Source organism: Parasteatoda tepidariorum, chromosome 7 (genome assembly GCF_043381705.1).
Source record: "Parasteatoda tepidariorum isolate YZ-2023 chromosome 7, CAS_Ptep_4.0, whole genome shotgun sequence".
Classification (NCBI taxonomy): domain Eukaryota; kingdom Metazoa; phylum Arthropoda; class Arachnida; order Araneae; family Theridiidae; genus Parasteatoda; species Parasteatoda tepidariorum.
The window spans coordinates 66,861,211-66,878,619 of record NC_092210.1 but is presented as its reverse complement, the minus strand read 5'-3'; the positions used below and the strand labels follow the sequence as shown (position 1 = coordinate 66,878,619).

The window sequence follows — 17,409 nt, the reverse complement described above, 5'->3', positions numbered from 1 at the left end:
GTTAATAGCGTAAAATTCAGACAAGCATATGGCGCTTATGCTTGTTTATTTATAATAATTTTAAGCTCTATAATAGAAGCCTTATTGCTAGCTTCGAATTGGCTTAGTAAAATATACATTTATTTCTAAAATTAAGGTTACATACTGAAAAATGCTTGTCAAGGTCTTGCAGATTAATAGTATGAGGGCTTATGTTTATGCAACTTTAAAGGATATCCATATATCCTATGCTTATCAATGTAACATTGTGATGTTTCTTTATTTGACTAATGTTGCTCTCATTTGCATTTATACTTCATTTTTGTTTATTAAATGTGAGATAAATATATTTACTCCTGTGATTGATATTTGATCCCTGTGCTGATTGATACATATGCATGCACACCCACACATACATATATATATTACAGAGCTCTAAAAACCGCCCGTCCTCGGCGGTAAAAAATTCCTCGCGGACAACAAATTTCTCGAATCCGACTTCCGTACGAACGGCCATTTTCCCGTTAATGTTCGTGATACATTTTCAATTTTTGTTATCTTACAAGAGTCTATCTAACGCCTCACTTCTAAGATGACCCTCCAATCTAGAAATACAGCAACATACTGCGCATGGTGGAATTGAAGTTTTGTCTGTCTGTGAGTACTGCAGCGGTTGAAAGAGGCTTTTCAGCAATGAACTTACGAAAAAAGAAAAAACAAACAAACATTACATATTGGTCTTAAACAAGAAGCGCTAAACGCAGGTATGAACATCTACATAAATGGAAAACCCCTTTCAGATTTCTGTGCAGAAGCCTCTGTAAATCATTGGCTTGATTGTGGAACTGGCAAACGTCATATTTGATTCATTTAAAAAACGCAGTACCCTCAGATAAATTGACATTTCAGATAACTTGACCTTTGTCATTTAAATTATTTCGTAAAAGAAATAAATTATTTCATAAAGGAAATAAATTCATAAAAGAAATAAATTATTTCATAAAAGAAATACTAGGTTACTATTAGTTACCTAGTATTTCTTTTATTACTGTATAATGCAATCCTAGTGTTTGTAATCTTAGTAACTACTAATTCATTGTGCAATTTACATGAATGTTATTTATATAATGTATAAATGTAATAAATAAGAGAAAATTATATTTTTATTTATTCAGAAGCTACGGTTTAGTTTCAAAGGAGGACGGGTACATTGGCGGACAAGTCGTTCTCTGGGACGGGTAAAATTTCTGAGTTTTTTCGAGCCCTGATATATATATATATATATTCCTTACATTAAGCCATTTTATGTTTGTAACCTTAATTTTGGACAGATTTAAACATGATTCCTAGCATTTTTATGCAGCTTTTAGTGATTTATATATCTATTTACTAAAATTTCTTTTTTCACTTTTCAGCTTTGATATAAATAAAATAGATCAGCGATTAACAATAAATGAATGATATTATTCAACCAAAATAAATAATTATGAGAGAGTACTGCATAGAATTTACATAAATTAGTTTAACTTGGATTAAAGGTTTAAGTATTATGTCTGAATAAACAAATGAAGAATGATTTTTAAATAAAAAAACTTAATTTCATTAAAATGAGTAATTTATTTAATGAAATCTAAATGGTAAATAATAATAATATAACTAATTTCTTGTAAATTTAAAGTAGCTTTTCTAATTTCTGGATCCTTTCTTGCATTCTGAATATTAAGAAATGCCTCTGTTTAATCTTGAAAAGGTACTAAATTTATAAACTTGGAAGATTTTGCTAGAAATTTTTTTTAAGAATATGAATCATTCAGAAGTGAGTTTTTCATCGCGATAAAAATATTAAAATTGAATGTAACAAAGGTGATCCATGTGCCTCTTCCCAATAACATAAACTTTTCGTACATAAATACTTGAACGTGTTTTCTCTCTTGATAGTTGTCAAAAAAGATAGTTGTCAGAAAATTTTGTCTTTGCATGAAAGTATTGCTANTGTCATTTAAATTATTTCATAACAGAAATAAATTATTTCATAAAAGAAATACTAGGTTACTTTTAGTTACCTAGTATTTCTTTTATTACTGTATAATGCAATGCTAGTATTTGTAATCCTTGTAACTACTAATTCATTGTGCAATTTATATAAATGTTTGTAATAAATAAGAGAAAATGATATTTTTATTTATTTAGAAACTACGGGTTAGTTTCAAAGGAGGACGGGTAAAATTTCTGAGTTTTTTCGAGCCCGAATATATATATATTCCTTACATTAAGCCTTTTTATGTTTGTAACCTTAATTTTGGACAGATTTAAACATGATTCCTAACATTTTTACGCAGCTTTTAGTGATTCATATCTATTTACTAAAATTTCTTTTTTCACTTTACAGCTTTGATATAAATAAAATTGATCACCAATTAACACTAAACGAATGATAGCATTCAAACTAAATAAATACTTATGAGAGAGTACTGCATAGAATTTACATAAATTGGTTTAACTTGGATTAAAGGTTTATATATTATGTCTGAATAAACAAATGAAAAATAATTTTTAAATGAAAAAAAAAAATATTTCATTAAAATGAGTAATTTATTTAATGAAATCTAAATGGTAAATAATAACATAACTAATTTCTTGTAAATTTAAAGTAGCTTTTCTAATTTCTGGATCCTTTCTTCCATTCTGAATGTTAAGAAATACCTCTGTTCAAAATTTGAAAAGGTGCTAAATGTATAAACTTGGAAGATTTTGTGAGAAATAAATTTTTTAAGAATATGAATTATTCAGAAAGGAATTTTTTATCGCGATAAAAATATTAAAATTGAATGTAACAAAGGTGATCCATGTGCCTCTTCCCAATAACATAAACTTTTTGTACATGAATACTTGAATGCGTTTTCTCTCTTGATAGTTGTCAAAAAAGATAGTTGTCAAAAAATTTTTTGTCTTTGCATGAAAGTATTGTTAAGTATTTTTTAACAGCACAAAGGTTATCTTTACTTTTGTTATACAAATATGAATTTTATTTGACAAATATGCAGTATGCAAATTTGCTCCAGAGTTTCGTATTTTCTGAAATGCAGGGTGACCAAAAACAACTGGGTTACAGTTATAGATGATAGCTAAGGATATATATCAAACTATATGATTTTTACTGTCCAAAAAGAATGTTTAGTCAACATATTTTACAAGTTAGTCAAGTTTGTTTTTATATTTTATCGAAACGTGAGCATCCTCTACTAGTCTGAATCTTCAACTTGTGTCTCGTAAGCCACATTGTTAGGGCCGAAATAATAGCACTTAATCGATCAAAGAGCATAAAATTGTAAATAAGAACATGTTAGACTATTTGAGAAGTGCTTTGAGAGTATATTCAAGAGAGTATCAACTGCTAATTTTAATATTTCCACGATTTTGTTTTTATTAAACACAAATATCGAACCTCACATCAAATCTGAAATGGTATTCATTCCTTTTAAGTTGTACTAAGTAACTTTTTGATATTCTTGCTACACTTTTATGATGTACTAAATAATTTTTGTAACATTTATGCTACACTTTTTTGGTGTATGAAGTAATTTTTGTGGATACGTTTAGTATAGTATTTGAGTTAGATCATATTTTATCTGTTTTATAATACTTTATTTGAACATATTGAAAACAAAAGTGATAAAATAACTTGTCCCTAGTTTTTTTTTTTCAAATACAATAATTTTAGAAATTAAAACTTAGTACCCTTGGCTAAAAGTAGATAAAATTAATCTCTCTTGTTTATAAATTTCTTTGACTATATTATGTTATCTAACGTGTGTAGCCATAGGGATTTAACTTCCTTGATGTGGCCCACATGACAGAAAATGTTGTAGACCTTTTATGCAAAGTATTTATATACTAAATCTTATCATAATTACTAAATGAGGGTTGGTCACTCAATGCTCTATAACAAAAAAGTAAAAGGAGCCAGCAGAGCAGTGACAGAATTATGCAAGTAAAATGTATTCTAGGCAAGTTCGATAATAACAAATTTACAACTCAACATTCAAGATTATGTATATAAATACGGAAATATTAGAAGATAAAAGTGAATTATTGGGCATTATGCAATAAAAACGCTTCTTATGCATGATTCTTTATGCAACACATACGAATGTTTATTACATTGTGTACACGTATTTCAAATGAGATTCTTATTAGATAGGGCAATCATTTAATGACATGACATAACAGAAGAATTCTAAATATTGTTTAATAAGCTTAACTCCTTGTCAGGTGTCCTTTTACTAAAATATGCCTTCGTTAATTATTTAGCCTAGCTTCATTAACACGGGACTGGACTTAAAATATCAGGATGTATAAATGATCTTACTTGAACGTTACTTTGAAACTTTGTTGTTTAAGTACGAAATCATTCAGATGTAAAAATGTGTGGAAACTTAAGCTAAGTAATTATACTTTGAAATTATGTTATAAGACAGTCTTAGTATTTAAAAAAGATTTCTTCTGCCGCAAAATATTTTCCCGATAAAATAATTTATTCTTGAATAATTTGCGATTTAAGTTATGGTGTGTGAAAAAAAGTATGTTATGAGATGTGGGAGGATTCGGAACTAGACAAACGAATACATTGTTACGAACAGAGTGTGTCCGGTTGTAGTCTGGTGCTCGAAAACTTTTAATATCTTCTTTGGAAGAGGGAAAACTTTTTGTTTAATCTTGAACTTCAACAGAATTTTATTTTATAGTTTAATATAAAATTTGTGTTAAAAAAGGGAAATAATTCATTATTTAACACTTAAATGACAGGCACATTTTGAAATAATATGCATGTGATTTCAAAGTGTTGCAATCTTATAGTAAAGGAATATATATGTTACTGTAAAGGCCCCAAGTTTTGTAAAACTTAGGTTTTACCGGTAATACCTAGGATTTACCTACGTGGCCTAGTTAGGGTCCGAAATATAATTCCATTTCGGACTTTTACGGGTAAACTTCTTCCGGTAAAAAATCCGAAACGTGGGGAATCTTATGATAGGATTTACTTTTGCAGATTGGATTCTATTCCATTGAAAGGGGCCGTAAAAAATTGCGATTAACGAATTCGAGACCACAAAGGTGACCTTTTACCTCAACAGTCAGTATTTGGAGCACCGGGGGCAATGGCAATTCAATATCAATGACAATTCAATACCAATCCTTACAATATCAATGTTGGGTTGTATTCCGGGCAAACCTTAACCCGGGCAGTGGCACTCAACTTTAAAAAAAAACAAACATCAATGTTGGGTATACCAGGCAATGGAACTCACATCCCTTGATTAATCAAATGATTAATAATATCAGATAGCGATTATTATTGGTAAATTAATATGTTTGACTTAGCCAAGAAAGTTTAACCACCGGAATGTCTCCCTCTATCGGAAGAGAACCTTGTATACAACGTGTTTCAAAAAGGTTGAAAATATAATTGTAAAAGTGATAGAAATAAGGTATGATTTACAGTCCTGCAATTATTTTCAAAAAGTTACCAGTAAGTCCAAAAGAGGTTCAATACAATAATGATCAATGTAAATTCATTTATTATGTTAGCTATGAAGTAAAATTTAAAAGACCCAACTAATTTTGTTAAAGACAATATTGACTTAAACAAAAAAGTTTGTCAAAAGATAATTTTTTTTTAACATTGTGTTAAATCGCAACATCTTGTTTAAATTTCAACGTTAAATGTTGTTTGTAAAGGAGTTTTATAAATTAAAGTAATTAATGGAGAAATCAATAAATACAGTCTGTTGTTAAAAACAAATCGATTCTCCTGAAATCATTTCTTAAATTATTTACAACGACGCATTTTTAACAAAATGACTAGATGTATTAATACAACGTATTGAGTGACAAGAAATAACTTGAACAAAATTTGAAACACAATACATTTTTCGCAATATTTTGGATCTTTGGTGACAAAAGTTCTTTGTAAACCAAAGATTGATCATACAATAGCTTCAGCAGACAAAGCTAAAGATACTCAAGACTGGTGCAGAGTAAATTTTCTTGACTTTTTCATACCTCACGATTAACCACCTTATCCACTAGATTTGAAACCAATAGATTTCTCTGTTAGGTCTATCTTAGATCATTACTATTTTAAAGACAAAGATTAGTGCGAAACTTCATAAGACTTTCTAAAAAAAATCCTTGTGTGAAGAAAATTTCGTGGCAGGTTTAAAGGTCCTCATTAGGATAAAGATGATCACTTGAATTTATGTTACAGAAAGAAATAGACGTAAGTTTTGGTTGAGATATTTTAATAAGTAATTGGATTATAAGTTCAAGTTTTTTCTCGTCACATTGTAATTTTTATAACTGTATTATTTTCTTAGAGGGGAATTGATAGAGTAGTTGAAGAATTGAAACATATCTTCAATAACTCCACCTTGAATTAGGAACATTCGAATTCAATTTTTGGAGGACATCTTCCTCAATGTGGAAATCTTCTATCCCGTCCATGGTGGAACATTCGTCAATTGGATCAGGTCTGATTCCTTCAGTGAGCAATGATAATTTTGACATTAAATATGAAAGTAAGTAGCGTTCCTGAAATAGAATTGGAGGAAAGAAAAAATATAAAGAAAGAACAACCAAAATTTTTTTTGATTGATCATACTATCAACTATATTACATAATGGTATATTTTTCACCGGATCTGTAAAAAGTCATAAAGGTCTTTTCAGAATATTTAATTCAGAATACGAAAATTACATACATTATTGTTCCTTCTATATTAAATGTGTTACGTAATTATTTTTGATAATTAGGCGAACTATTTAAGAGAATCCAGACATCATTATTCAATGAAACTCATTATTCAATGTATAAAACAATAATTTTTATAATTATTTATTGTTTTTTAATATTTAATTTAATTATGAACAAATTTTTTTTGAATTGTATGGTAAATGATTAATCTTATATTTGCAAACTGTAATTTTAACTGACAAAATCCAGAATTTGATCCGAATCGGCAGCTTCGATTTTGAAGAATGAAAGTTTAAAAATGCGACTTTTTTAAAATTCCATTACTTAGAAACTGTTTGGTCAATTTCTTTCAAAATTTGTCACTCATTACATAGTTAAAAGAAGTTAAAATTTGTATTACCCCCTTAAATTTAAAAAATGTTTCGTGCTATTTTAAATAAAACAATAAGAAATATATTTTTTTAAAAATTACATTTTACATGGAATTATCTTTAAATAACGAGTTTTATAATCGGGGACAAAATTCTTTTTATTCGCTTAAATAGTTTCAAAGATATGTCGAAAAATGTAAAAAAGTGAAATTAACAAAAATTGGTGCTATTGTTTGAAGCATTAAATGTTTTTACTCACCTTACGCTGGGAATTTTTCACCCAAGTGGGTACATCAGGTATGATGAGAGAAATTAGGAACTTGATGATGAAGATGAAATGCTGAAAATCATTGAAGAAAAATCTTATTCTTTGTTTTAAGTTCACAATAGGTTTTAACAAAATATATAAACTGAGCAATACTAACTCTCTTACATACTTTGCAAAAATATATAAACTGAGTAATACAAGAACATCAGTATCTATATGTTAAGCCAATGAAACTCTTACATAACAATTTACCTTTTTTTGCGACTATGAATTTCGAAAACTTTTTTATTTAGAGTGACGAGTTATAAATAATATATAACACCAAATAAAAAAAAAAGGTGATTTTTTTATATTTCTGGTTGATTCACTTAAAATTGGAAAGTAAGTGATTAAAATTTTTAAATAACAGAGTCGAGTTTCTTCCCGAAGCATTTACAATTACTAGACACTATCATAGTTGTTGTAGTTGTAGTTCATTTACGTCGCACTAGAGTTGCACAATTGGCTATTGGCGACGGTCTGGGAAATATCCGTGAGGATGATCCGAAGACATGCCATCACTATTTTGATTCTCTACAGAGGGGATGGCACCCCCGCTTCGGTAGCCCGACGACCTGCACGCGAAGTCGATCACTTTACGGTAGAACAGTTTAACGAGGACCAATACCGCACACCCTCGGTCTCTACACAGACTAATCCAAGTGGTCACCCACCCGCACACTGACTGCAGCCAGTGATGCTTGACTTCGGTGATTTGCTGGGAACCGTGTCTTAACGATCAGTCCACTGCCGGACGACAGTGTCATAGAGTTCTCGTCATGTTTTAAACACCTGTTTTCCTTTCTCAGTGTAATTTTTTAATACAAATTTAGAATAGGAAACATTTTTGCTTTTAAATCCCGAGACTTCAAGAAAATATAAAGCGATTTTTATGTTTTTATTACATATTATTAATAAAAGCTCAGAAGAGAATAAATATCTTGTAAATTTGCATAAATATTAAAAAAAAAAAATTTTTACAGGTCACTTTACTTGAAAATTTATTTAGTTTATATTTTATGCTTCGAATTCATATAATACTTACTTCAAATCCAATAATAATGGCAAATTTTATCCAGAGGTCTCTATCTCGTCCCAATTCCGAATTGAAAGCTATTAAAAATGAATTACTGATGACACCGCAAACATTGATGAAGTCTATGAGGTTGAACCAAATACCTGAAAAACACATTTAAATTAAAGGAATCGTATCTATAGGGCTAATTCGTGTCGCAACCTAAAGGTTGTGACGCGAACTAGGATTGGTCTCTTGGTCCGCCGGAGCCCTCTATAAATAGATGTATTAATTCTCATTTTTAATTTTATTTTTTGAAATGCGAAGACTGTTAAAATTTTCCGTTATGAGAGAAATATTTCAAAGAATTACTACCTTAACGTTTGGTTCTCATCTTATATTTAAGAAAAATTGTGACTTAAATTTCAGTTTACGGATTGTATATTAATCGTTTTGGTAGAGACAGGGTAGCGAAGGTGCATATTAACTCTTCTTTTGCAATTACTAAGCATTTTTATTTCAGAATAGCTTCGACTGCTAAGCTTGGTGGGTCGTTGATTTCAGACAAAGCAGTTAAAAAATGATCAAATCTTCCTCCGTAAACATCAAATTTTTCCGTTGTAATTATTTAATTGAATTGGATTTTTTAACATTCAGTTCTGTTGAAATTATTTAATTGAATACATTGTAATTTTTTTTTTTGAAAATTTATTTTTTTATATATCTAAAAGCTTTATGTTTTGGTCCAAAATCCTTTAATATATATATATCTATATTTTTCAAATAATAAATGTCGAATACAGTTTTGTGGAATTGCCGTTATTCAGATAGGAAGTTTTTCTATTTGTTTCGACTTCTACAAACTTTACCTAATTTTAAAAACATTACATACAGACCAAATAGCTTGGACCTTATTTTATTGTGATACATGTTTTACGTGAAAACGCGTAGATTTTTTAATTATCATTGTTTCAAAATTGCAAAAATTACTACACGAGAGAGAAAATAAGAAACGCTGATTTACTCACATATTATTTTTTTCTTATAAATTTTTGTTCTCTGTTTATAGGCAGAGTATCTGAAAGTCTTGAGCACGATTTTTTAAGAATATTACAGGGTAAGGAAAGTAACGCCAGATGTGTTTGATAGCAACTGTTGCGTCACTACCTTTGTGGCACTCAAAAAGCATACGATGCCGTAAAACACTTCGATCTCTTTAATGTTATTTTATTGATCATTACACCAAAATAAATAAGTGAAAATAAGATTTAATTATTCAGAAGTAAGCAAGTCACGATTTTGAAGTATACATTGAACAGACAAATAACGAATATCGAAATGTATAGAACTCTTTGGTCCCCCTGATGCATCAGCTGTTTTTTTTTTTTTTCTCAATGGCTTCTGTAGCTAGAGATAATGTTTTTCTCCTGGACATAACATTAAAATACCATTAACTTTTTGAAGACTTACTAGTAATTTGGAGACTTCCCATATTATATAAAGCAAAACTATGTAATATGGTTCCACTTATGTTCTAATAGCGAGCTATAATAGCTTCTTTTTATTTTTATTTCGTACAGTTTCTTAATGAAATATTTTGGAAAATATTTAAACAGCAACTCTGAAAGTCTGTATTACCTATATCGTTATCTCTGTATGGTGTCGGTCTCTTATTCCACCATAGCAAGCGTCTGGAATCTATTCTGAAGTCAATAACATTGAACATCAAAGCTAGAGCTGGCGCTAGTGGAAACGAAGCAGCAAATAACTGAAAAACAGATTCAGAAAAACACTGTAAAGTATTTATTTAACCATTTAAAATAAGTTAAAATTGATTTTCCCATTTTCAAGTAATTTAAAAAAATGTGTATTTGCGAAAGTAGAATGCTTAAGATTCTAAAATCTATTAATTCTACAAATTACTTAATAATCAAATAATAAATCGATTTCTGATTATTTTTTAATTGAATAACTTGGTTTAAAGGGGAAAATTAAGTTTAAAATTTCGAAGAACCGACTATTATTGTCAATTTAAATTATTATTATTATCGATCCATTTTGGAATGATATATTATTTGTATAAATTGGATTACTTAATTTAGAATGTCCCTTTGAAAAGCTTTCTTAATATTTAAAGTCAGTGCAAGCGTTGTAGAGAAATGTAGACACTCCTACTCGAATAATTAACAGAATAGTTGACAGATACACTCCTTTTCGAATAATTAACAGAATAATTGACAGATACACTACTTTTCGAATAATTAACAGAATAATTGACAGATACACTCCTTTTCGAATAATTAACAGAATAGCTATAACATAAAGAATAAATTCATGTTTGAAATTATTTATCAACAAAGTAAAAGTAGACCTTTAAATCAAAATAAATTAATTAAATAAAGAAGACATCATTAGTAGTTAATAAAATCTAAAGTTCTAAACTCGTTCTTATTTATTTTCAAAAATATATGGAGATTTACGGCTCTCTGAAATCATTGTAAAACATTTTATTTAATTTCCAAAACTTTTGATAAACATTGCAAAAATGTTTAAAATACTATGACATAAATATATCGTGTCGCCAACTATACATTATAGAGCATTTTAAAGATTAAAAGCAAAATAAATTCAATTATTAGCAAAATAAGAGTAAAAATTTAATTTTATTTTTCTAATGAATGGAGATCTTCACCATATACTCCTTATACGAAATAAGTGCAAAGTTATATGGTACTAAGTTCGGAATTTTTCACCTGTTGCCTTACCATTACATTTAATGAGACATAGTAAAGAAAATTTTTAATATTATTTTAATTTATTCATAATAAATTATGCATTAATTTATTTTTAATTAATTTATATTTAATTATGATTTTAATCACGATTTTTTTTTGTGTCCTCCATTAGCAAATGCAAAAATATTAAAACTGCAACCAAACTAAATTAAAAAAAAAGCACTCCTGAAATTTATGTTATATTTATAAAACCAAACCATCTGACACTCTTGAGAGCATCTAAAAATCATAATATGTTTTGGGAAATTAAAAATATTTTTTGAAACATAGGGTGACGCCATTGATTCACTCCTTCAACTGATACTACTGAAGCGTTCGTGAATTCTTTTAAGATTAAAATTATCTGGATCATATTGATGTGAAGCGATGAGAGGTTATCCCCAGTTTACAAAAAGACTTATTGAGGTGAGTGGCTGGAAATGAATGAATAAAATATGTTGCATGGAGAGTATTTTACACATTATTTTAGTTTTTGAAATTGATTACTCATAGATATAATCTTACCACCAAATACCCGTACTGTATCATCTTTTCAGTGAATTCTCCTAAGCGAAAGTCTTCTGCTGATGGTTTTAGCATTTCTCTTAATAAATAATGCTGTTTGGATACTCCTTCATCTGTTCTGAAGTCATCAATTTCGTTAAAGCGGCAACGACGAAGAAGTTTCTTTATCCAACTATAACAAATAAATAAATAATAAATAAGTAAATAATTGGTGATTTTGAAATATTTTTTTTAAAATCTTAAACATTAAATATACCATACAAAAAAAAAAAACTTGCAGCATGAAAGGGCAAATAAACGTTAAAAATACGTTCGTTCGTTATAAGGTTTAGGACTTAACGTTAAAATTACGTCAATTTTACGTGATGTTTTTCCCCATTTCTTCATTCGTTAAAACGTATACCTTAAAATGACGGTATTTTAACTTTATCAATTTTCCCTTTAAATATTTCGTTAAAAATACGTACTAATAATACGTTATTTTAACGTGCACATTTTACCCATTTTTCGACCGTTTTTTAAAAACGTTTTCTTAGCGGACTTTTGACGTTTTGTTGCATAGTTATATTTACGTTATTTTTTTGTGATTATAAACGTAAATTTAATGGTAAAAATGTTTCAAAAACAAAGAGTGAACTTGTGAGAGCCGAAGAAAGATATTATTTTACATCTCTCTGAAATTCGAATAAACTGAAAAATGTGGATTCTTATTACAATTTATATTTTATTTTTAAATACTTATAATTATTTTTGTTTAGTTAAACTGGAGATAAATATTTGCTTGTTGATAATATGATCAATGTGTTAAATTTTAAAAATAAATAAATAAAATTCATAATAACTCGTTTATTATTAAAATAAAAAAAATTCGCTTTAATAACGTATGAGTTTCTTCAGTGAAGTAATTAAAATGAATTAACTATATTATACATAACACACTATTTAATAGCAATATGCGAGAGATAGGCTGTTGTTCTATAATGGTGAAATGGTGTCCAACTTACAATTAAACTTTCTGTAAGAAAAGTATTGAATATAGCTTTACATTTTACTCAGTTTGAAGGGTTACTTAACTTAAGTTATGTTAAATTGGAAATTAACAATTATTGTAAAATAATAGCTACATTATTAAGAGGGAAAAAGATTATATCGAGCACTGAATTCAAGCAAAACACATGGTACGTCAACGTTTGTGTTGAGTGTAAAAAATGTCCCTATACCGTGCGCAAAGTAAAAAAGACCACTCTTAACCAACTTATGTTCTAACGATAGTGTATTCACAAACTCAGTGCCAATCTTAAAGGTTCGAAGGGCGGACCTCTTTTATCGTAATTAATTAATTTAAACAATAAACTAAGTTATGGAAACAGACACAAAAGGTACGTTTTCTGAATAAGTATACCCTTTTTTCGGTGATTTCGGATTTTCGATTTTCAATAAAAGAAGTTAATTGCAATCTGGAACATTTGGGTTCTAATAATTAAGTCAGGAGGAAGATTGAAAGCTTAGACCCCTCGATGTTAATGCCCCCTTTTCCGTATTTCACTATATTTCCGGTTCTTCACAAGCGTAAATTAAAAAAATTACTTATTGTTCTTTTTAATAATAATCAATTTTTTAAAAAAAAATAAGGTAAAAATTTTTTTACACCATTTTAAACTATGTAATTTTAAGTGTCGATGTACATAATTTGAGCGATGTTGGTCGAATGGTTTGTAAGTAACAAAATTTCAAAAAGCTGTATTTTTGAATCTTCATTTTCAAGAACTACTACACCGATTTCGTTCAAGTTTTGTATTTTGTCGTTTAAAATGGTTCAAAAATTTTTATGTCTTTCAATTCAAAAATTTTATCAACCTTTACTAAAAAATAACTGTGAATAATTATAAAATTTGTTTTTTCTCTTAGAATTTTCTTTGATAGACGAATTTTAGGATGCGTGGGAAAACGTTTTGATTCATTCCGTTTTTGATTCATTTTAAATGTTTGATTCAGAACTTTCCGAGATATAGTGAAATACGTTACCTCTCTTATATGGTCCAAATGGCTACCTCTCATGACCTCGTGGTCCAAAATCCAAATCCGTCAAAAAAGGGATGTTTATTAAAAAAAGTACGTTTTTGTGTCTGTTTTGGCAACTTCATAGCTAGCACTATATAATTTGCATATTTAATATCACCCCTCTGAACCATTAAGATTGGTCCTTAGTTCATGAAAATCCAATCATTAGAAGAAAAGTCATTTTTTTTACGCACCAAACCAACTTTCATTTTTTTGGGTGAGTTTTCCCACTACTTTTCATATTTTTATTTAATACTCAATTCATGAGAAAATAACCTCAGTAAATAAAACTAGGGGTCCCCAACCTATGCTCACAGCGCTTACACCTAGAACTGCTTTTGTAGTTCTCTTCGAGGAAGGAATTTTCTTAATTCAATTCACTAGAAGAAATTTTCATTCTCTGGATATCATATAATTCTTGTTTTTATTTACTTTGCAGGTCAGAAATTAGAGGGATAATCAGAAAATTTATCTGTCAATAACTCAAGCTCATCCTACAACAAAATCCGATTACTGAGATGTTCGAATTTTTTAGGAATTTTTTTTCCAAACATTATGTAGGGATCTGAACCTCTGTTGCAAGAAAACTGTGACAAATTATCATGTTACTGATAATACGGTACTTTTTGGTATACTTACGGTAAAACAACGTCATTAATAAACTTTGGTAACGGTTTTACAACCATTAGAACCAACAGTTGAAACGAAAGTAAAGACATACAGTTGTCGTTTTCTATATGTCCGCAGTTGTCTGTGTACTTCTTATCCAATCCCATAATTCCAGTTCCGCTGCCAAGATCCTGAAAATACGTTTTATTCATAATTGTATATCGATTATTTTTAAGATCAAAAGCAGTTATACGTAATTTTCTCTTAAATTGTTAACGTTTTGAATACTTTTTAAAATAATCATGCTTATTAATGAGTAACCAATTTCTTTCCGAAAGAAAAAAATAAATCGTTTTTATTTTTAATAAATTTTTTTAAAACTTATTTTATATCAAACACATTTTTTTACCTTAAATACGTAACGAAACCAGAGCATGCAGATTCAGTTTATAAATTTTATAATTGATTTTAAGTTATCAAGCCGGTTTTAATAGATGGTTTGTGGGGGACAGTTACGCCACAGGTTTACTGTAAAAAAATGAGTACTCTAACACAAGGTTATTCATAATTCCCTCCGGGATTTCGAAGCGTTATAGTAAAAAAACGAAGACGAATATGGCAATAAAGAACGTATGAAATTATTCAGAAAGTATTCAAGTTTTAATTTAAGCAGTTGCCGGTAGATGGCAGTAACATGTACCACTGAGGCCAGTTGTAGCAAAGAAAAATGGCGTTTACAGGTGGAGGGAATAATGAATAACTCTGTATATGAGTTAATTTTTATAGGTTTACTGTAAAAAAATGAGTACTCTAACACAGGGTTATTCATAATTCCCTCCGGAATTTCGAAGAGTTATAGTAAAAAAACGAAGCCGAATATGGCAATAAAGAACGTATGAAATTATTCAGAAAGTATTCAAGTTTTAATTTAAGCAGTTGCCGGTAGATGGCAGTAACATGTACCACTGAGGCCAGTTGCAGCAAAGAAAAATGGCGTTTACAGGTGGAGGGTGAATAACTCTGTATATGAGTTAATTTTTATATTTTTCGAACCCATTAACTGGAAATTCTCAGAGCGAACACTTGGTAAAATTGAGAAAAATTCCTTGTTTCTTCGCTTGAAAACCCGAATTTCATGAAAAATCTTGATGCAACGTATCAAATGACACACAGATTTGGGTCAAGAAAGAAATATGAGCGAATGAGTCAATTCTGTCGTCGACAAGAGTTGTACCCGGGAAACCAGGTTTTAAAGTAAGAACCTGTCCCATCTCATAAAATACTATGCAATAGATTTCAAAATCAGGAAAATGTTAGAAAACAGCTTGTGTTGCCACAGAGTATATTAAAAGAAAAACTTACTTTTCCTTTGAAAACATAGACTATTATTTTTGCTTATAATTTACCGTAAAGTTCGAATGATAGTTGTGGACACTATAGTTTACACTGATATTTGCCTGAAGAGTGAGACCATACACATAGGAAACAACATAAGCTCTAAGAATGAATCTAGACAACACGCGAGTAAAGAAACAGTTTTGCTAAATATTAAAGAGTACGTTTGTCAAAAATAAGTTATTTTTTTGACGAAATGATAGTCAAAAATGGTGAAATACAGCTCAAGAATTGCTGAATCTTCATAAGGGAGAGTTTCATTCATGAGTTTGCTATTATTATTATTATTGTTTCATTTTATAGATAATTCTTCAGATTAATCATTTGTTAATCTATTGGTTTTTTTGCAAATTGAAATTTTTGTTGTATTTTATACATTAAGGGATATTTAAAAACATCGTCAATTTCAAAATATATCTTTGAGTCTAGTCTAACGTTTATTTTGGGTTTGCGATAAAAACAGGTTGGAAACACTAGCATTATATGATATTAAACAATTTTATGATATTTCTCGAAAATGCGACTTCAGGTTATTATTTTATTAAGTGTTAAGCTGAGCTGAATATGGCTCAAGAGTCAGAATCGGTTATTCAGCACCAAACATAAATATAATAATTACTTAATATGGATAAGCTTATATGGTGTAATAAATTATTTTATGATTATAATGTTATTATAGTGTTATGAAGTTTATCTGACTCTTAAGACGAAAACAACTAGTTTATACCCTTGGAGCACTCCAGAGCCATTAGTTTTAACACACAAAATAATTTTAATAAATAATTTTAATAAATAATACGATAAAAGAGTAGAGGTCATAAGATATAGTATAATTTAAAAATTAACAAGTATACAAAGTTAATAAAACACTTTAAATAAGCAGAAATACTTACGCGTCTGAAGAAAGCTGTATAGAAAAGAGAAGTGTATGTATTGGCAAATTGGAATGCGAATAACTTGATAATTAAGGCATCGTTATGTGAACTCAATGTTTGATGATTCTCTGGAAAGTGTGAAAATATTTTAGAGGTAAAGTTTTGAAAATAAAAATTAGCAATATTTTAGAGACATCAAAAATATTATTTAAGAAATTAGCTTTTATTATTTTCATAAACATCATATACATCAGATGACATAAAAGATTTTAACGAGTTATCATAATGAAAACTCTTTATTATATGAAAAATGTCAAACAAGTTTTCCGATTTTCAAATTTTCTTTGAGATAATTTTAGGTATATAAAGTTTTATATTGCTACTTATGGCACTCCCAATCAACTTGAAATCAAGCGAATTTTTTTTTCTTCAGTGACACAATCTATGGTCAAGACTATGACACAGCCACACAGGCGTCACAAGAGGATGGACCCAATCATACTCCATTCATTCAGAGAGCGTAATTTTGACCTGAACTTGAGAACGATCAATCTCCAATTCCGTACCCCCAGAGGTATTTTTTTATTTTAGTTTATAACCGTCGTTGAACAGTCAATCCAATTTTTTGGGTTAACGGCTACTAATGTTCAACTCAGTGGCCTTGTAATTTCGAACCCAATCCAGAAGACAAGGGAACTTCTGAGTAAAGAATTGGGAGAAATTTGTCCTCATGGAGGACTTTTTG

At 29.1% G+C, this 17,409-nt stretch overlaps 1 protein-coding gene across 1 annotated transcript in view; it reads right to left on the bottom strand.

The window, feature by feature from the left end:
* Positions 1–3,560: 3,560 nt before the first annotated feature.
* Positions 3,561–17,409, bottom strand: part of LOC107445504 (anoctamin-7) — a 54,573-nt gene continuing 40,724 nt past the window's right edge. Inside the window, exons 11-17 of the mRNA XM_043045771.2 lie at positions 16,683–16,792; positions 14,425–14,585; positions 11,725–11,896; positions 10,064–10,193; positions 8,456–8,589; positions 7,363–7,443; positions 3,561–6,570 (exon numbers count right to left, since the gene is read on the bottom strand). Coding sequence (XP_042901705.1) covers positions 6,397–6,570; positions 7,363–7,443; positions 8,456–8,589; positions 10,064–10,193; positions 11,725–11,896; positions 14,425–14,585; positions 16,683–16,792 — 962 coding nt within the window. The 3' untranslated portion in view covers positions 3,561–6,396. The remainder of the gene's footprint in view (positions 6,571–7,362; positions 7,444–8,455; positions 8,590–10,063; positions 10,194–11,724; positions 11,897–14,424; positions 14,586–16,682; positions 16,793–17,409) is intronic.